This window comes from Rhinolophus hipposideros (assembly GCF_964194185.1).
Source record: "Rhinolophus hipposideros genome assembly, chromosome: 11".
Classification (NCBI taxonomy): Eukaryota; Metazoa; Chordata; class Mammalia; order Chiroptera; family Rhinolophidae; genus Rhinolophus; species Rhinolophus hipposideros.
In genome coordinates, this window is record NC_138057.1 from 9,136,398 (window position 1) to 9,159,071 (window position 22,674).

Consider the following 22,674-nt stretch of genomic DNA (forward strand, 5'->3'; position numbering starts at 1 on the left):
TTACAAGCATCCTGAAAAATCATGCTAGGGCTTATTTTCTGGTTAGGTCTTATTTTCGGGGAAACACGGTACTCACAGCATCTGAGTAATCCCAACTAGCCAAACCATCAATGAAACCAGGCCCAGTAAGAGCAACCTCTATGAATTTAGGGCCCTACTGAGCCAGCAGCTTTGCTTTAGGCAGCAAAATGGGGGATAACTTTCCTAAAGGATAGCTGCTACTATTTCATGTACGGCTAAGATACCGCAAGGACCAGGACAGCTGTATTCTTGACTATACCATGTGCATTTCACACATGAGGGCTTAAGTCTTTTCCATCTTGTTAGTTGGTTAAGTCTAAGATGACACACCTCCAAATCAAGTCAGAGGTGTGAGTCAGGTGTCTAGTGTAAAAGAGCTTGAGTAAGCTAAAAAGGGCTATACTTGGTAGCCTTGTCAGGGCATCAAGTCAAACCACCCTTCCTCTCCACTCCCAAGGGCGCCTCCTTTTGCCATAAATTCCAATCAACAAAATCAGTCACACACTCAAAGTCCAAAATAGTAATTAAGGGCTGTGGGACCTCAAAGTTATCTTCTTTACATGCAACTCTTCCTTACTGGGACAATTCTGTGACTTGGGAAGAGGGAGTATAGCATAAAACATTAACTTCTATACTTTCAGATGTAGAAGTAACCACAATACAGTTCACTGGTACAAAGAGCCTCCATTTATTCATAAGGTCACATCCATTTCTCTTCCCTATTGTAAACCCTGCCCTAACAACTAGTGCCCCGTACCTCCAACAACTAGTGCTAAATCTAGTGCCCCTTACCTCCATGGAAACTGATAAGATGTTAACTTGGGTATCTGTATCCCATAGAATCATAAAAGCTTGAGTCCTTCCCTTCCTTGAAGTCTCCCAGAATACTTGGGTCTCTGGTAAAGGCTCTGGATACCCTCTGGAGACAGGAAAACTTCTTTCCCTTTAAAGCAGCTGAGATTGGGGTACATGGAGGTAACATGAGGTGTGGAGGGAGAGTGGCTTCATGACATTAATCCACATTTATTTTACTTGCATGATGGCTTTTCACCATTCATCCAAAAATAACCCACAAAACCTAACTTTTTAGGTTCACACAAAGCCCTGTATCAGGTGGTACCACCTACTTCATTATATTGAAAGGATGTCTTTTGTAGGAATTCTCCGATGAGCTTTGAGGGACTCTTTCACATAGCAACCCTCTAATAAGGTTTGTACCCTGTGAATAATAAAAGCTTGGCTTATCCAGTAGTATTCTGACTCTCTAGCAGAGGGAAGGCTTTTATGTACAGAAATACACCCAAATATGTAAGAGCTCAACAGAATACAAGCTTAATTCTTGCTCAAAAATGTTCAAATAATAAAGATGTGGAAGAGAATTTTGTTTCACATATTTCAGGCACCCTGTGCTATGCCATGTTAAAGCATGGTGCCCAAGGTTGTCTGGAAAGTCATCTCCATTTTACCCTGACAGCAGCCTGGTAGTTAGGGAAGTCTTTTCTTAGAACTGGATGTGGCATACAATATGAGCATTCACATTCCACTAGCCAGTCACAAAGTCCCACTTAGATGAAAGGGAGACTGAGAAATTAGATTAGCTATATGCCTAGAGGAAAAATGAAATTCTTCCTAGCTAATGAACTACCAGCCTGTGTGATATGTGTGTTATCTGATAGGCATGACATCATTCAAAAGGGTTTTCCATAGTACTTTGAAAGAAACAGAAACCTGTACCCATTCTCTCATATACTCTCAAGGTTACCTTTTGGACAAAATTCTTCGTATATTCATATTTGTGTGGTTTCTCTCCTGTGTGAATTTTCTGATGTCAGTTAGTCTTTTAGCCAGAAGGATTTCCTTTAGTTGTTATATCAACAGGGTTTTCTCCCTCCCTGAATTCTCTGGCATATATTTAGGGTTGACTTCTTATACAATTTTCCATATTCATTACATTCATGAGATTTCTCCCCACTGTGAGTTCTCAGATGTATTCTGAGGTTTGATTTCTGGCCAAAAGTTTTCCCACATTTATTACACTGAAAGGGTTTCTCCCCTGTATGAATTCTGTGATGATCACTAAGTATTGCCTTCCGGACAAATTTTTTCCCACATTCATTACATTTAAATGGTTTCTCCCCAGTGTGAATTCTCTGATGCACTCTGAGGGTTGATGTCCTGGCGAAAGTTTTCTCACATTCATTACATTTAAATGGTTTCTCTCCTGTGTGCGTTTTCTGATGTTGAATGAGATGGTCTTTTCGCCAGAAGGATTTTTCACATTCATTACATTGATAAGCTTTCTCACCATTGTGAGTTCTCTGATGTATTCTGAGGTTTGACTTCTGGCCAAAAGTTTTCCCACATTCATTACATTGAAAGGATTTCTCCCCTGTGTGAATTCTATGATGAACTCTGAGAGTTGACTTTTGAACAAAAGTTTTCCCACATTCACTACATTTATAAGGCTTCTCTCCTGTATGAATTCTCTGATGTCCCCTGAGGGTTGATTTCTGGACAAATGTTTTCCCACATTCATTACATTTATAGGGTTTCTCTGCTGTGTGAATTCTCTGATGTGTATTGAGATGTGACTTCTGGGAAAAAGTTTTTCCACATTCATTACATTCAAATGGTTTCTCTCCCGTGTGGGTTCTCTGGTGTTGAATGAGATGTCCTTTTTGACAGAAGGATTTCCCACATTCATTACATTTGTAGGGTTTTACCTCAGAGTGAGTTCTCTGGTGTACTTTGCCGGCTGATGTCTGGTAGGATTTCCTATTTTCATGATAGTCAAATGCTTTATCCCCAGTTTGTGTTCTGTCATTACATACCAATGGATTCTCTTCTGTGACAGTTCTCTGAGGTTGAGTGAGACGTGAATACCTGTTGAAATTATTCCCTCTTGCATTACATTCATAGTGTTTCACAGCCATGTTAAATTTATTGTATTCCTTGACAGCTGATTTCTCACAGGATTTCCCACACTGATTAAAATGAGAATGTTTCTCCCTTGTCCCAGTTCTTTTGTGGTCCAAGAAATTTGTCTTACCACAGTTTTCCCTAGATTCATCATCTTTACAGGACTTTTCTCCTGTGTGAGTACTCTTATGTATAACACAGGCAGCTTTATCATAGGCTTTTCCAATTACATTATATTCAAAAGATTGTTCCAAACTTTGACACTTTTGATGCTCAGGAAGATTTTCTTTATAACTGAACGCTTTCCAATTTTTATTACATTCACAACATTTCTCTCCAATATGAGTTCTCTCAAAGTTAATTTTGAAAGGCAAATTTTCACAGACATTACAGCAACCTGTTTTTTTTCTTGAATAGGTTCTATTAATGATGAACTGAGAAATACTTTGTAAATTCACTCCCCATGAGTCACACTTACAGGACATTTTTGGTGAAGAAACAGGAGCTATGTGCAGATTAAATGGTTTCCCCAAAACTTCCTCTTCTCTAGTCAAAGATTTATTATTGATGAATGTAACTTGCTGCAAGTGTTTGTCTTTGATGTTCTTGTTCCCCTTGATCAGGCCATCATCTCTGTAATGTTCTAAAACCGGGAAAAATTGTAAACATCTTATGAATCTTTACATTTCTTATGAGAGTCAGGCTTATAGACATATAGCCTATGTTGTAAACACCTTATGAATCTTTACATTTCTTATGAGAGTCAGCCTTATAGACATATAGCCTATGTTGCATTTAAGTTTTTTTGCTGCTCAAGATTACATACCTTGTGTCTGTGTGTGAACATATACACAGTCACTCTCCTTTAAAAAATAATATTGATACAGCAAAAAGGAGAGGGTAAACTGGTAATAAGTGTCTACCTGTACTTACATTGTGATAAATTGGATTTTCCTACCTGGATGGAGAAGTGGAAAGAAAAGGAAAATAGAAATTAAACTTTTATAGGAGTGGTATTTTAGGAGAAGCAGGAAAACTAGATAATGGGATGAATACAAAAAGGACAATAAACTTATATAGAATAATAAAATAAATTAGGAGATAATGAGCATTATGGGCTAGGCCCAATGGGAAGGGTTTGGTTTGTGAAATAAATTGCAGGATAGATCCTACATTATCTAGGCTATACTGGTAGAATATTCAAGAGTCTGCATCCAATTTGACATCATCCCTTGTTTCCATTCAACATCAAATTGATATCACTAACTGCCTCATGATTAAATGAAGACATTTATAGCTCAGGATCTAATCCACCTTACAGTGTAAAACTGATGAAAGAAAAATCCATTCTTGCAAATAAATTAGAGTCACTGCCTAATTCTGGCTGTGGTACCGCTGATTTATTCCATTTTTCAAAACTGAATAATAAGTGACCCTGATCACTTCATCCTAAATTTCCACATTTCAATTTCATATGAGTGATGCAGTTTTACATGGGGTATCATGGAAAGCCTTACTGCGAAGATGACACTTAAGAAAGGTACAAATTTTTATGTATTCTGGATGCCCATCCTGTACGGGTTATATGAGTTGTAAATATCATCCACTGTGGATCATCTCTTAACTCTTTGTTAAGCATGAAATAATTTATATCTGCATAAAACTTATGTGTAATATAACAGTATAAACACTAATGGAATTAAAAACCAGCCCAAGAAATAGAACACAAATGATTCTGCAAAAATCCCTATTCAACCTTGCCAGTTTACAACTTCTTCATGCTTATGAGTTCACCACTCTTCATATTTATGTTATCATTCCTTTGACTTTCATTGTAGTTTTATCACCAATATATAAATTCCTAAAAATGTAACTGAGTTTTGTCTGTTTCTGATGTGTGTATGTAATTATACACGCATATTTACATTTTTTATTTCATTTGCTTAATATGTTTATTTCATTTGCTTAATATTATGTAATCACTGTATAAGATTTTATGTAACTTTATAATTCTCCCTTAAGGAATACAACAATTTATTTATTCTATTGCCAATGAGCCCAATTTGGGGGAAAAATAATATTGCCAAATTATTCTTTTAGAGAACACAATCATGACTTTCTATAGGGAATACAGTTAGGAAAAGGAACCCTGGGTTACAAAGTATGTAAAACTTCAACTTGATTTGATAACATTCTCCAGATTCCACAGTGGTTTTACCAGTTTACATTTTCAGTCAGTGAATGAGGGTCTTTAATATTTCACATCTTCACCAGAACTTGGCATTGCTATATTTGTTAATCTTACCACATATCGTACATTATCTCTTTATCTCAACTTATATATTTTTTGCACCCTGTAGAAACTAAAGAGATTAAACACATTTTCAAAGATTTAATGGCCATTTGAAAGTTTCTGTTCAAAGTCTTTCACCTGTTTTTCAACTGGGTTGCTACCTTTCCCTACATTGACTTGCCAAAGTGCTTACATTTTCAGGAAGCTTATCCTTCCTAGGTTACTTGTACTGTATACATATTCTGCTACTCTGTGGCTTGTCTTTTCATTCTTTTAATGGTATCTTTTATGAACAAAGTTCTCAATTTTAATTTAGTCAAGTTTATTAATCATTTGCTTTTGATTGGTACTTTTTGTGCCTTTGGGCCTTTTAAGAAAAGTCTTGAAATGCAGAGGTGTTCACCTCAAACCTGCCCTTCTGGAGTCTAACTACCCCCACAGAATTCTGTCTGCTAGTGCTCAGTAACTTACCTTGGTGGCTCTGGTTTGAGACTTCTTCCTCTAAGAACCAAGAGTCTTCTCCTTGCTCCAACTTGAAGATCACCCCTGGTTTGTAAATGCAGTTTCCTGTAAATACGGAACAATGGCATATTTAGACCAGATGACAAGCTTTTTGATCTCCAAAAATGGAAAAAAATACAGCTTCAGGAACAGTAACCTGAAGGTCCTCATTTGAATTTATCACTGGGAGTTGACAACACAAACATTCTTTCTATTCCTCAACAGGACTTAGTTACTTTATTATACTCCTGAGTTAAAAAGTAAATAACATTAAAACCTAAAGTATTCATGTGTACTGGGATGTTAAAAGGAAATGCCTTCTTATTTACAAAGGTAAATGCTTATCTGCTCACCCACGGAGACGAGGTGGCTGTAGATCTCCAGCATCACATCTCTGTAGAGGGCCCGCTGAGCAGGGCCCAGGTGCTGCCACTCCTCCTGGGTGAACTCCACAGTCACGTCCTTGAAGGACACTGAGGCCTGTAACAGCATATTTCTGTTCAATTTGAAGGGTTTAGAATTAGGTGACACAGAAAATACCTAAGATAACAATTCTTGTTTACTGTAAAGAGCTTAAAACAACAAATGAAAATAAGTATGCCTATTTTGGATCTAATTTTACTTTTCTAAAAAAAATTTTTTTGGGGAACAGTGTGTTTTTTCCAGGACCCATCAGCTCCAGGTCAAGTCATTGTCCTTCAGTCTGGTTGTGGAGGGTGCAGCTCAGCTCCACGTCCAGTCGCCGTTTTCAGTCTTCAGTTGCAGGGGGCGCAGCCCTCCATCCCATGTGGAAACTGAGCTGGCAACCTTTCTGTTGAGAGCTCACACTCTAACCAACTGAGCTAACCAGGCAGTCCCCTCATTTTCTTATACTTTGGAGTTATTCAATTAGTAAAAATGTTTGTAACTTAATTTGTATACATTTATGAGTTATACATGTACTATAAATAAGCACATTAGTAAAGCTTTTGTTGCTTAAATTTTTTTTAGCAAATAAATAAATTTCCTACAATTTTTATCCCATACCCAAATACACTACCGTAGGCATACTCTAGGCTAGGGCTCAGAAAATTATGACATGTGGCCAAATCCAGCTTGCCACTTTAAAATGAAGTTTTATTGGAACACAACTACACATACTCAATCATTTTGTATTGTCCATAGTTACTTTTCTGCCAAAACAGCAGAGCCTAGTGCTTCCATAAGAGATCTTAAAACTATCAAAATTGAAAATATGTAATATCTGACCCATTACAGAAAAAAGTTTGTCAACTTCTGGACTAACCGATCCAATTAAAGATTGACAGCATAAAAACAACATGGAAAACACAATTTATAGAGAGAGATATGTGCAGATTCAAAGTAAAAGGATGAAAAAGATACATACATAGTCACTAACCAAAAGAAAGTCAATGTGGTTATGTTAAGATGAACATGAAAAATATTTTGAAGGTAAGAATGATAAAACATAATGAATAACAATATGATAAAATGATCCTTTTAACAGAAGATAACACAAATTGGTATGCACTTGAAAATATACCGTTTCCCTGAAAATAAGACCTAGCCAGACCATCAGCTCTAATGCGTCTTTTGGAGCAAAAATTAATATAAGACCCCAGTCTTACATTATAATGCATATGACCCAGTCTTATTATACTATAAGGATTTAATTTTTGCTCCAAAAGATGCATTGGAGCTGATGGTCTGGCTAAGTCTTATTTTCAGGGAAACATGGTAGGTAGCTTCCAAACACAGTCAATCCTCTTTATTCAGATTCTGTATTTGCAAATTCACCTACTCACTAAAATTTACTTGTAACTTCAAAATCAATACTCATGATTTTGCAGACATTCACAGAATGGTAAAAAAATTGCCCAATACATTTTCCAAGCTGAGGTTGAACAAGATAATTCCTTGCTTTCTTCTTTCAACTGTCACACTGTAAACAAGTGTCTCTTTGCAGTCTATTTAGCACATTTTTTTTTGCACTTTTCTTGTGATTTCACTTTTTAAAACGGCTCCCCTGTGTAGTGCAGAAGTGCTGTTATGTTCCTAAGTGCAAAGTTATGTTATGACTTATGGAAAAAACAAGGGTGTTAGATAAGCTGTATGTATTGAAGCACAAATTATGGTGCTATTGACTGTTAGATTAGACATCAACAATATTAAATAAGGTGTTTTAAACAAAAACACATTTAAACAATGTTCTGTACAGATTAGTTGTTCAAAATAGGCTTGTAGGAACCTAACCCTATTATTTCCCTTAGGAGGAAGGACTCAGTATTTGCTAATTTCAGTGTCCGTGGTGACTGAGAATAATAAGAATTGACTATATATAAACAAAAGTTAACAGAAATAAGATAGATACACAGTTGTAATTAATGATTTCAACACAACTCTCTCAGTAACTCACAGGACAAGCAGAATGAAAAAAACCAAAAGGGATTTAGAACAGGAGTTAGCAGACTACAGCCCAGAGGCCAAATGTGACCCACTACTGGTTTTTTTATAAATGAAATTTTATTCGAACACAGTTATATTTATTTGTTTATGTGTTATTTAAGGTTACTATAGCACTACAACTATAGAGTTTGGTAGTTCCAACAGAGACTTTTATCTCCCACAAAGCCTACTATCTGACATTGACATAAAAAGGTTGGTAACCACTGATACAGAAGATGTAATTAACCAACTTAACTGAAATATAAATTATTTTCTTGCGCACTTTACATATTAAAAAACAAAAAGAGTGTCACCAAATTAGAAAAAATTACAATCATACAGTATGGCTTTGAAGTTTTACTCGGAGATGTAGAGAACTGAGAGAACAACGCAGATATGCACTACTTAAATCTGGAGATATGTTCTGAGAAATGCATTGTTAGGTGATTTCATCATTGTGTGAACATCACAGAGTGCACTTACACAACCTAGATGGTATAGCCTATATACACACCTAGGCTGTGTGGTATACTACCATCGTATACGCAATCTGTCATTAACCAAAAGCATTGTTATGTGGTATATGTATTAACAGCCTTATAACAAGAAGGAAGCTGGGAAAATTGTAAATTAATGCCTTTTTGAACTCATCAGAGAAATGAAATTGTATGGCAAACATACAATCTGAATAGACACAGACAATAGTTTAGTGGTTACCAGAGGGTAAAGGGGGTGGGGGGACGGAGATGAGGGTAAGGGGGATCAAATATACGGTGATGAAAGGAGAACTGACTCTGGGTGGTGAACACACAATAGGATTTATAGATGATGTAATACAGAATTGTACACCTGAAATCAATGTAATTTAATAACAATTGTCACCCCAATAAGCTTTAATTAAAAAAACAACATACAATCTGAAATCAGAAGACATAGGAACCTCTAGGGAGAATCAGGCCCCCACTCATTTGCTTAATGCTACCAAACTCCATATAAAACAATAGGAAGATAAAGCTAGAAAAATTTGAGCAACCTGCTAAAGCCCGTGTGTGTGCAAATGTGAGTGTGAAGTTCCTGGGGAGGTGGTATGTATCACAGATGGGTGATCTCTACCTTCTTGTGGGATTTTCCTCTAGGAACCCATCCTGTCACAGAGATGATTAGGGGAGAATTCAGAGGAAGTCCCTTTCTGCCCCATGTGGTGCTGGCTAGTGAAGGGGAAGAACTGTCACTGCTTAAATCCACTCACCGCCACCTTGTATATCTCCACTACAGAATACTTAACACGTAAGAGAAAAGGCATCAAAGCACATAGCTTGAAGCCAGTGGTGGGATCCCATTGCCATAGGAGAAGAGCAAGAGCAGATACTACCAAAATGCTGCTGAGACCCAAGTCCTCTGGCCTAAGACAAGTTAAATTAGAAGATAAGCCCCATTTCCAGAGAACTGTCATTATTTGACCTATCTGGTGGTTCCCTGGAAGACCTCACTCATAAGGTTATCTTCATCCGACTTGACTCAAAGTTCACCCATTGCAAACAGCATGTCATTATTTAAAAAAAAAAAAAGAAAAAAATCACAGGATATTCTTTGCTATCATGGCTATGTCAGATAATTTATACAGTTAAGGAAAACAACATTCTAATAAAAAGCTTAAAAGGAAAAGCTGGAGAGCGAGCTATCCAGAAGGGGCTTTGAAAAGCTCAGACATATCACTGGCAATTTGGAAGGTGACACACATGCTCTGGGCTTTGTGTATATTCAGGGAAGATCTGAGACGGCACTACATGCTCACCTCTCATTAACCTTGAGAGTGCAAGAAAAGTGAAGGCTTAATACGGAGTAGTAAAATGCCAGGCTAACTGGTGAAGGCATGCCTTCATACACACAGAGCACCTTGGCAAAGTTTGGAGACTTATTGATTACAGGTATTTAAGGAAATCATTGTCCGATTACTAGCTGACTTACTTAGCTAATAGAGCAGTCTTCAGTGGCCAAACATTACAAAGAATACAGACTCTACAGAATTAGTTCAAAAGAGTCATTGAACAAACACGTAACAGCTGAAGTGGGGGAGATTCTGATTACAAATTGCTACATTATATTTTAAATGTCTAGTTATAAACTAAAATTTGAGATATGCAAACGAATGAGAAAGAATGGTTCATACACAAGAACCATACACAAGAAAAAAGGTTTTTTTTTTATTGTATGAAACAGTAGAAACTGACCTCGAGGAGGGCCACACATTGGACTTTAACTAGACAAATACTTTTCATCAACTATTTTAAATATGTAGGAAGAACTAAAGGAAACCATATCTAAAGAACCAAAGTAAAGTAAGGGAACAAAGTCTCACCAAATAAACAACATCCATAAAGAGACAGAAATTATGTATGTGATAGAAAAGCAAACTGAAATTCTGGAGTTGAAAGTATAATAATTGAAATGAAAAATTCCCTAGAGGGCTCAATAGCAGATCTGAGTAGGCAGGAGAATCAGCCAATTGGAATATAAATCTTCTGAGATGATCCCATCTGAGAACAGAACATTAAAAAAAATGAAGGAAAATGAACAAAAATCTTCAGTAACCTGTGCGACACAATCAACGTAGCAACATTCACATAACAGGAGTATGTGGAGAGGAGAAAGCAAAAGGCACTGAAAGACAGAATGAATCTTAAAAGCAGCAAGAGTAGTGACTCATCACTTCCAAAGGTTCCCAAATAAAATTAATAGCTGATTTCTCATCAGCTTTATTTTCAGCACTTTAAGAAGCATACTTAAAGTGCTGAAAATAAAGCCTGTTAAACAAGCCTTCACTATTCAGCAAAACAATCCTTCAAAAATGAAGAAATAATTATGACATTCACAGATAAACAAGGACTGGGAAAACCTGCCAGTAGTACATTATTAATAAAGGAGTCATTTAGGCTGTAATGAAAGTACATTAGATAATAACTCAAATCCATATGGAGAAGAAACCTATGTAGGTAAAAGCAACTACACAGGTAAAAACATAAAAGCCACTATAAATGTATTTGTATTTATTTTTCTCCTTATGATTTCAAGACAACTGCATAAAGCAGTAATTAGAAATCTGTTGGTATACACACAATGAATGAAAACATTTGGATAATAATAACAGCACAAAGGAGTCAGGAGGGAATGCAGCTATAAAAGAGCAAAGTTATAGTATGCTATTAAAATTAAGATGGTATTCATCTGAATAAGACTGTTAGAGTTAAGATGTTCACTGTAATCAACAAGGTAACCACTAATACCAAAAAAAAAAAAAAAACTTGTAAAGGAGCAAGGTATTTAAAATGGTATACTAGGAAATATTTATCTAACACAAAAGAAGGCAAAAATGATGAAGTAGAAAAAAAATCACATACTGAAAACAAATGTCTAAATGGGAGGTAAATGCTACTTATCAGTGCATTAAATGTTAAGTTAAATACTTGAATTAAAAGGCAGAGATTAGCAGAATCAATTAAAAAAATGTGATCTACTTATACTTGTATTCTGTCTGCCATGGACACTTTATATTCAAAGACACCATAATTTGAAAGTAAAAGACTGGTAAAATATATATACCATGTAGATAGTGACCAAAAGAGACCGGGATTTGCCTACCAGTATTAGGCAAAATAGATTTTAAGACCAAAAACAGAGAGAGACACACACACACAAAAGAATGGAAAGAAGGATACTTTATAATGGTAAAAGGAACAATACATCAAGAAGATGTAACAGTTATAAACATACATGTACCTAACAGTAGAGCTTTAAAATACATGAAGCAAAACTAGCAGAATTGAGTTGGCCCGGTGGCTCAGGCGGTTGGAGCTCCGTGCTCCTAACTCCGAGGCTGCCGGTTCGATTCCCACATGGGCCAGAGGGCTCTCAACCACAAGGCTGCCAGTTCAATTCCTTAAGTCCTGCAAGGGATGGTGGGCAGCGACCCCTGCAACTGAGATAGAACACCGCTCATTGAGCTGAGCTGCCGCTGAGCTCCCGGATGGCTCAGTTGGTTGGAGCACATCCTCTCAACCACAAGGTTGCCGGTTCGACTCCTGCAAGGGATGGTGGGCTGTGCCCCCTGCAACTAGCAATGGCAACTGGACCTGGAGCTGAGCTGCGCCCTCCACAACTAAGACTGAAAGGACAACAACTTGAAGCTGAATGGCACCCTCCACAACTAAGATTGAAAGGACAACAACTTGACTTGGAAAAAAGGCCTGGAAGTACACACTATTCCCCAATAAAGTTCTGTTCCCCTTCCCCAATAAAATCTTAAAAAAAAAAAACAAAAAAAAAAAAACCTAGAAGAACTGACTTGAAAAGATAAAAAAAAAGTAATTTGGGCAGCCAGTTACCTCAGTGGTTAGAATGCAGTGCTCATAATACCAAGGTTGCTGGTTCGATTCCCACATGGGCCAGTGAGCTGCACCCTCCACTAGATTGAAAATGACGAGTTGACCTGGAGCTGAACTGCGCTCTCCACAACTAGATTGAGAACAACAACTTGGCATGGAGCTGACGGGTCCTGGAAAAACACACTGTTCCCCAATATTCCCCAGTTTTAAAAAAAATAAAAAAAAAATAATAATAATTCAACACTAATACTTAGAGATTTTAATACTCTACTCTCATGATGGACAGCACTAGTAGACAGAAGACTAACATTGGAAGAGCACATTTGAACAACACTCTATATCAACTAGACCAAGAAGATATATACAAGAACATTTAGGCCAACACCAGCAGCATAAACATTTTTCTCAAGCATACATGGAACATTCTCCAGTATAGACCATTTGTTAGGCCACAAAACAAGTCTCAATACATTTTATTTTAAGTTTTATTATTTTAAATTAAAAATTTTTTATTTTAATTGTATAATAGTTGACATACAGTATTATATTAGTTTCAGATGGACAACATACTGATTACACATTTACATAACTTACGAAGTCATCACCTCAATTCAATACATTTTAAAGGTTAAAATCATACAAAGTATCTTCTATGACCATAACAGAATGAAACCAGAAATCAGTGAGAGAAGGGAAACCGGAAAATTAAAAAATATGTGAAAATGAAACAACACACTCTTAAAACACCCAAAAGATCAAAGAAAAATAACAAGGGAAATTAGAAAATACTTTGAAACAGTGAAAATGAAAACAACATACCAAAAATTATGAGATACAGATAAAACAGTGCTTAGAAGGAAATTTATACCTGTAACACCTACATTTAAAAAGATCTCAAATCAATAAGGAACTAGAAAAATAAGTGTGCATTAAACCCAAAACTAGTGAAAGAAGAAAATAAAAAAGATCAGAGCAGAGGAAAACAAAATAAAGAAAAGGAAAACAACAGAATCAACAAAACTGAACACAACTGATGAATCTTTAGGGAGACTAAGATAAAAGACGACTAAAATTTGCTAAAATCAGAAATGAAAGTGAGGACATTACTACTGATCTTCTAGAAATAAAAAGGACTATAAGTGAGTCCTATAAACAACTGTACACCAACAAAGTAGGTAACCTAGATGAAAAGGACAAATTCCTAGAAACATACAAACTACTAAAATTGACTTAAAAAAAGAAAATCTGAACAGATCCATATAAAGGAGGCTGATCTATAATTAAAAACCTCTCCATCAATGAAAAGCCCAGAACCAGATGGCTTCACTGGTGAATTCTACCAAGCATTTAAGCATTAACACAAATCCTTCTCTAACTCTCTCCAAAATAAAAAAGGGAATACTTCCTAACTCATCCTATGAGTTACTCTGAAGCAAAGCCAGACAAAGAAACCACAAGATGACTAAGGATCAATATTCCTTATGAATATAGATGTAAAACTCCTCAACAAAATACTAGCAAACTGAATCTAACAGAATATTAAAATGATTATTTACCATAACCCGGTAGGACGTATCCCAGGAATGAAAGATGGTTCATCAAAGGAAAACTCAATCAATGTAACACACTATAGTAATAGAATGAAAGAAATTAACCACATGACGATCTCAATTGATATAGAAAAAGTATCTAACAAAATCCAATACCCTTTCATGATAAAAGCAGTCAAATTTAAACTAGGAATAGAAGTGAACTTCCTCACCACAATAAAAAGCACTTACGAGAAATCCATAGCTAACATCTATACAACACTATAGGACAAGAATTTTTACTCCAAAGATCAGGAATAAGACAAGGATACCCGCTTTAACCAATTCCATTCATTGTACTGGAAGTTCTAGCCACAGCAAATAGGCAACAAAAAGAAAAAAAAAAAAAACATCAAAATTGGAAAGGAAAAAAGTAAAACCATCTCTTCTCATAAACTACATGATCCAATATATAAATACATATAATATATAAATACTAAAAAATCCACAAAAAACTGTTAGAGCTAATAAACAAATTCAGCAAACTTCCAGGATGAACACACAAAAACCATTTGTATTTCTATACACTAGCAATGAACAATAAAAACATTAAGAAAACAATTCCATTGACAATAGAATTAAAAACAATACTTAGGTGTAAATTTAACCAAGAAGATGAGTGATCTATACATTCAACACTAGAAAACACTGCTGAAAGGAATTAAAGATGACCTACAAATGAAAGGAATCCTATGTTCATGGATTGGAAGATTTAATACTGTTATGATAGTAATACTCACCAAAGTGATCTACAGATACAGTGAAATCTGTATAAAAATCCCAATGGCTTTTTTGTAGAAATGTCGATCCTAAAATTCCTATGAAATTACAAGGGACCCTGAATAGTCAAAACAATCTTAAAAAATAACATAGTTTGAGGACTTGCACTTTTTGGTTTTAAAACTTAACTATATAAAGCAAGAGCAATCAAGACAGTGTAGTACTGGTGTGAAGACAGACATATGGATCCACAGAATAGAAATGGGAGTCTAGAAATAAACCATGCATCAATCATTTAACTATGAAGCAACAAAATCAAGACAATCCACAAAGATTAGAAGGCAGTCTTGAAGAGATATTTGTAAACCTATGTTCATAGCAACGTTTTTCATAATAACCAAAAGGGGAAGCAATCTAGGTGTCCATCATCAGATGAATGGATAAATAGAACGTGGTATATACCTACAATACAGTATTATTCAGCCTTAGAAAGGAAGTAAATTCTGATACTTGCTACCACATGGATGAACTTTATGGAGGACTTTATGCTAATGAAATAAGCCAGTCACAAAAAGACAAATACTATATGATTCTACTTATGTTAATGAAATTCAGACAGAAAGTAAAATGGTGTCTGCCAGGGGCTGAAGGGAGGGAAGAATAGGGAGTTGCTATATAATGGGTATGGATCTTTAAGATGAAAACAGTTCTGGAGATTGGGTGCACAACAATAAGGATGTACTTTACACTACTGAACTGTACACTCAAAAATGGGTAACTATGCTATCTGTATTTTACCACAATTAAAAAGAAAAAGAAAAAAGAGCCAGGTGTCTTAGATGCACGGGCTGCCATAACCAAATACCACAGCTTAAACAACAGAACTTTATGTCCTCACAGCTGTACAGGCTGGAAGTCCACATCAGGCTGTCAGCATGGTTGGGTTCTGGTGAGGCTCTCTGCCTGGCTTAGATGACCACCTTCTCGCTGTGTCCTCAAGTGGCCTTTGCCTCGGTGACTTATGATCTCATTTAACCTTAATTACTTAGCCCTATCTCCAAATATAGTAACATTAAGGGTTAGGACTCCAACATATGAATTTGAGGGGTGAACAGAATGAGGGTATGATTCATTGGAGACGACAATGAGAATGTAATATGAGGTAGAGGCAGGAACAGTAGGATGTATTTAAGAAACTAAACATGGTTCGGTTTTGCTTTAGAATAAAGTTACATACTGAATTTTTTTTTCTTTTTTTTTTTTTAATTTATTGGGGTGACAATTGTTAGTAAAATTACATAGACTTCAGGTGTACAATTTTGTATTACATCATCTATAAATCCCACTGTGTGTTCACCACCCAGAGTCAGTTCTCCTTCCATCACCATATATTTGATTATACTGAATTTTTTAATGTCGTATTTCCCAGTAGATAGTGAACACTATTAAGAACGAAAAGTATCTGTATTCTTTAAGCCACAATTATAGCATGTCAATTTCCTCAAACATCTTGGCTGTTCAACAAACAGATACCAAAAAAGTCAGAGTGGCAATAATGCAAGAGGAAGAAATGGGAAGGGGCGATGCCTCCAAAGCCTGAACTGATCATGAGAAATTGGGAATTTTATTGTATGGGGTAAGGAGCCACTAAGGTGACTTACACACGGATAAGACATTACCTCATTAACATTTAGATAATTTACCCCTGGTGAAGATGTGCATGAGAAACAGGTGGGCGGATTAGTAAAGAAGCTGTTCCAACAGTGCAGTCGTGAGACCATGAAAGAATGGGGAAGAATAAAGTAGAGAAATGCATTTAAAATACATTAGGCTGGACCATGTAAAAGTGCTATTATCTTTGATAATACAAATGGAAAAGTAGCAAGATGTGATTACCGACCAGATGTGGCAGAAGTTGAGTGTGAGAGCAAGAGCGGAGAATGCATCCCACCTCTGTGGCGCGGGTATCTGGCTGAACAAGGGGAGATGAGGAGAAGGAGTTTGGGAAAGGCTATAGATGTTACTTTTGCTTTGAATCCCTTGAGCTAGAGACACCTACAGAGAGACGGTGAGCCAACTATGTCCAATGAGGACATATGACTATTTAAAACCTAAACTAAAAATTCAGCTCCTCAGTTACACAAGCCACATTTCAAATGCCAAACAGGCACATGTGTCCAGAGATCACTGCTTTGGACAGTGAAGATACAGCTCATTTCCATCATCACAAAAAGTGCCATTGGTCAGGGTGGGCTGCAGAGCCACATTTGGGAGAACTAGCAAAGGCCTCATTGTTAAAACCAGAGACAGATGAAATGACTCAAGAAGAATAGTGAGAAGGAATAGGAACTTGTGGATGAGACATGTGAAAGGGCAATAGAAGGAAGAGGACTCCACATAAGAAACAAGAGGCAGGGCCACAGCAGAGGAGGTTTCACAGACATTCACATAGGAGACCTTCCAGAGGGAATGGCTGGGGCCGTCAGGCACTGCACACAGGTCTAGTGAAGGAAGGATGAGGCAAGACCCACTGGACTTGACCCAATCAGGTCACTGGTGAGTGCAGGTCACAGGCATATGAGACATCAAGGCCTCAGACAGTAGACTCAAGTGTAAATGGAATGTAGTAACGTCTGCCAGAGAACAGAACTTTAAACTATCTGCTGAACACCTTGTTTATGACAGGTACTTGAGAGAAATATTTATGGAGAGATATTTTTAAGGACATGAACATAAAGGTCATTCATGCCGACTTCCAATTAGTCTAAGTATTATTCCTGAAATCAGCAGGATGATCAGAAAAATGTCTACCTCCACTTCTGTTTTAGAACAACTGTATTAACAAAAGTCCTGCTTTGGCAATATGCCCTCTTCTTCCACTGAGGAAAAAGTGCAAACATCCCGCATTTACTGGAAAGAGTGGTTATTGGAAAGATTTATACTATCACCTACATGAATACCAACAAAGACATTTTTCCTGACTTTGATGACTTTACAGATTCCATAAAGAATGTGTAGTTTAAACTTCTCATCAATGCAAACCTTTAAACTAATTTTATCCATCTGACTCTCTGCCATGGCATCAGAAAAGTCAGGAAGAAATTTGCAGCTGCACTTTGGAAAACCTGTAAACATCACAAGACCTGCATCTACCCATGTGACAACTCTGCTGTGCTATTCACCTGCTTTTCTCCATCTTCCTTGAATGATGCTGGCACATTTCTATTTTTCTATGTCAATGTATGGTTCCTTAACCATCTATGAAATCTGTTATATAAAAAGTTGTTAATAAATAACTCACCTGGGATATATTCATTTTCTGCTGCTCTTGGGAGAGTGTAGAGAACTGTGATGGATAAGCTGGGGGTAAGGAAAGAGGAACAGTTATGAGAGGTCTGAACACAGCTTCTGTATTCACCTGTCTAAAAACCTCATCCCACCAGCTGGGGAAAAGGCCTCCCTATGTGAAAATGTTCTGTTGACCCTTGAGAAGGGGCACAAAGCACCACATAAAGCACTTGTGAATATGTACATCTCTGACATGACTGCATGGATGTAACCTTGCTGTTTTTCATTGGGTGATTGTAAATTACTTTCCTATTCATTAAAAAATGTATATACTCTCTGACTAACAAAAATTAAGACAGCATTAACATTTACACCTTGAGAAAATCAACAGAAATCTAACCAAAAAAAGTTAAGATGCTTAATGATTAAATATTTTCAAATTTTTTTGTTCTAATTTGTTGCAATTTCTCGAAAAGACTTTTAATAAGATACTTCTAGTGACTTAACCTGTGACAGAATGAATAGCCCTATGCTTTGCTCCTAGCTTTATCCTGGGTGACCAGGGGACATACATCTAAGATTCAATTTTTTTTTTCCAGGGTTTCAAGAGTTGGAAATAGAAGTCCTTTCCTATACATACTATCATGCTACTGATGTTATATATTCAAGACAAAGGAAGCTTTAACATATCTCTAAATGCCACTTGTGATGGACATGGTATGAGAATGGCTCAGAATCTGGAAAGAGGGAAGAATGAAGAAAATGAGGGGCTATTTAAGAAGAACTGAAGATAGGATTTCCTTGGCTCTGGCTCTGGCTTTATCTGTGCAGCCTGACAGCCACCCAGGCCTTTCAACCCCAGCTCACCTCCTTCAGCAAGCTGGTCCACAGTTTCCACTGTCACACAGCCTGTGATGGCTTCTGGATGTGGTGACATCCCCAAGTCTGGCTCTCTCTGGACAAGGTGATTCAGAACTGCTTCTGTCGGAGCAAATCAGGACCTGCTCCTTTCTGGGTTCTCCTGCATCTGTTCAGAAGCTCTGGTGAGGGTGGTCCCTGTCAGATGGGCTGTTCTTCCAGGTGGGAGCCCTGTCTGTAGGGCTCTTTCCTTCCTGCCACACAAGAGCTGCTTTGTTCCAGAGATGCTGAGATTTAGGCCTAGGAAATAAATTTATTTTAGTTGAAACTTTCATTGAGAGCAGTGCTTCTCAATTTCAACAGTACCTATACATATATACTTATAGGTATAGATACTATAGGTACTATAATATAGATTATACCTATATATAGGTATATGACATTTTGGGCTGGACAATTCTTTATCGTGGGGGGTTGTCCTGAGCATTGCAGGATATCTAGCAGCATTTCTGGCCCCTACCACCAGGTGTTAGTAGCAATCCTCCTTCCAGTTGTGACAACCTAAAACATCTCTAGACATTTCTAAAAGTCCTCTAGGGAGCAAAATCTCCCTAGTTGAAAACCACTGGTGTAGGGTGTTAAACCTGATTCTCTTGGAATTTATTAGAACTGTTCTATTAATTATTGTAACCATGAGCCACATCCCACTATTAAGCACTTGAAATGTGACTTGTGCCACATGTTGAAATAACATTTTGGATATACTAAGATAAACACAATGAGGAAGTCCTCACTTAATGTAATCCATAAGTTCTTGGAAACTTCAGCTTTAAGTGAAATGACATATAACAAAACCAATTTTATCACAGGCTAATTGATAGACACAAGAGTTAAGTTCCTACAGCATATTTCTGGTCATAAAAACATCACCAAACTTCAACCTAAGGACCCAAAACACTTCTAATACTAAACACTGAAATAACTGTGAGCTATAGATATATTTAAGAAAGATTAATAAAAACAACACAATTATTTTCAAACCCGCTTATTTCGTTTTAGGGTATCAACTGTCCAGAGCCTCTCCTGGTAGCTCAGGGTGCAAGACAGGCACCCACCCTGAACAGGACACCCTTTCATCGCAGGTCGCACTCACACACACCCACAGTCACTCAAACAGGGACAATATAGATACATCAACCTAATGTGCACATCTTTGGGATGCAGGGGAAAACCGGAGTCCCCAGAGAAAACCCAAGCAAGAGATGGGGAGAACCCCATCGTGCAAACTCCACACAGTAGCCCTGCCACGAACTGGTATTTTGGTCCTCATCAACATTAAAAAGAAACAGCGTTGAATGAAACACTGCTATTCAAGGACCTACTGTATGTTCTTAAAATTAATTTCACGTATTTTGGTCCTCATCAACATTAAAAAGAAACAGCGTTGAATGAAACACTGCTATTCAAGGACCTACTGTATGTTCTTAAAATTAATTTCACATGTTTCTTTTTAGTTTTAATGTGGCTACTAGAACATTTAAAATTACATATGTGGCTCACCTTACCTTTCTTTTGGACAGCACTGCACTAGAATATCATACTGAACCCCTTGAAGGCACAGAACCTGGACAGTGCAGGTGGTGCCAGGAGCCTTAGTCTTACCCAGAGGCTTTGCAGACGTGTCAGAAATCTCAGAATAAATACATTTTCTTCTGAGATTTAGTTCACACTCGCTTGACAATCATAATCCTGGGAATTTGGTGCAAATCACTCCGCTATTGCTGTGAAAGCTGCAACACTGGGTTTTAGGTAGGTAGGATTTAGGAATAGTCTGAATTTGGGAATAAAGCATATCTGTATTTGCATCCTAGCTTCCTCACCTTTGTGACTTTGGGTGTGTAATTTCACTTCTCTGAGCCCATTTTCTTATTTTTATACGATTATACCTATATTTAGGTTGGTTGTGAGGATTAAACGAAATGAACAAAGTTGTCTTCCACAAATGATGAGAGCCAACGTTGGCTTGTTAACTAGTACTTATTAGTACTCATTAACTAGCACTTGATTCAATAAATGCTTTGCAGTTTATGACTTCTCTCTCTCTGAACAACGCCACCAAGCAGTTTTGTCTAATAGCCTTATTTTCAAATGGGAAACCTGACACACGACCAAGTGACAAAGGCGGAATGTATTCGGTCCTTCCGGCTCCTAAGTTCGGCCTCTTACCGCAGACCAAGGGCCCGGGGGCGCTTTGTGTCAGGTTCGTGGTCAGTCTTGTAAACGCGCATTGCCCTCCACCGCCAGCAAGGGTTCCCGCACCCGCTCCCCGTGCCCCGGCCGGCTGCCGTCAGCTCCCACACCCGCCCGCACCGAGCAGCTCCCGACCAGGACTCAGCGCCCCTGCGGACCGCGGGGCTAGCGCCCGCCCCCACCCGCTTTGCCCAGCTCTACGTCCAAGCCTGGCTCTGGGATAGGCCGGGACTTCCTGTTCGCTTCCCCTGGACACAACCCCAGACCTCCGCGTTGGCCCCACAGCCGCGCGCGGAGTCGGGCATCGGCAACGAGCTGACCTGACCTGCGAATCCTCGGCAACCGCGAGGCTGGACAGTGCCGCATCAGGAAAGTGAAACTCGCTGCACACGCGCAGAGAAAAGCCCAGGAAATCCATTCCCAGAATGCTGCGCGATAACCCGTAACATGCAAGACTACAGTTCCCATAAAACACCGCGACCGCTTGCAAATTGTGTTTGTCGGAAGTGGTAGGGGCTGGGGAAAATTAGGGGGTTATAAAATATTATTAACAATCTGTACTATCAACTGGAGCGCAGGTCCTACCACAGCCCGAGAGGTTATAGGTTAAACTTGGACATACCAGCAAATACAATGTGTGGTCCTCGATCGGATCCCGGTTGGAGAAAAGAAGACATTTGGGAACAATTTGGGAAATTTGTATATGGACTGGTATTAAGGGACGTTATCGTTGCTTTTGTTAATTGTGATAACAACATTGAGATTATGCAGGCAAATTTGCTTTTTTAAGAGATGCATATTAAAGTATTTAGCGTTGTATTATGTATTTGTAATTTTAAAAATAACTAGGAAAGGCAAATATAGCAAAATATTAAGAATTTGTATCTCTGGAATATTTGCCATGCTCATTTTACTATTTTCTACTTTTCTATGTGTTTGGAAATTTTGTAGTATAAAGTTTATAAAGGGAAATTTTTGAACTGTTCAAAAGCGTGCCTTTTAACTCAGAACTGCCGAGAGAAGTAAAGATATAACAGTCATATGTCAAAATTAAAACAATTTAGTTAACGAGTTTGATGTCCTTTGTTCAAGGGGAAACAATCCATGGAATGGGGCCTTACAGTGCCTAACAAGCTGTGGAGCGCTCTTCCGAGGGATTTTGTGCAAAGAGCAAATTTATAGAGATTGGAGAAGGCAACATGGAAACAGGACCTGATGGGCTAGGAGGTCAGAGATTTCCTCATAAGGCAGGTCCTATTTTCTAGGGTAAATAAAGTAAGCTAGCTAAAGCTGAATTGAAGGATCATGATTGGTGTATGCTAGGTGTCCTTGATAGTGAGATGTTCCGCATGATTTAGGTAGATTTGTGACAATGGGTCCCCATTTTGTGGGTCCTGACATAACCGTT

At 37.7% G+C, this 22,674-nt stretch overlaps 1 protein-coding gene across 6 annotated transcripts; it reads right to left on the reverse strand.

Moving 5' to 3' along the window:
* Positions 1-687: 687 nt before the first annotated feature.
* On the reverse strand, positions 688-21,689 carry LOC308505453 (zinc finger protein 510-like). 6 transcript variants are annotated; one of them, XM_081067688.1, is made up of 6 exons: positions 21,592-21,689; positions 19,026-19,316; positions 18,172-18,230; positions 6,088-6,214; positions 5,705-5,800; positions 688-3,583 (listed from the first exon to the last, which is right to left on the reverse strand). In XM_081067688.1, exons 2-6 carry the CDS (start codon positions 19,093-19,095, stop codon positions 1,893-1,895), a joined length of 2,043 nt encoding a protein of 680 aa, XP_080923814.1. In that variant the 5' UTR covers positions 19,096-19,316; positions 21,592-21,689; the 3' UTR covers positions 688-1,892. The 6 variants fall into 6 exon arrangements, with proteins under 6 accessions (XP_080923814.1, XP_080923817.1, XP_080923815.1 ...); XM_081067691.1 differs by having other exon boundaries at positions 6,088-6,230; XM_081067689.1 differs by having other exon boundaries at positions 694-3,583; positions 19,026-20,394; positions 20,488-21,682.
* Positions 21,690-22,674: the final 985 nt, after the last annotated feature.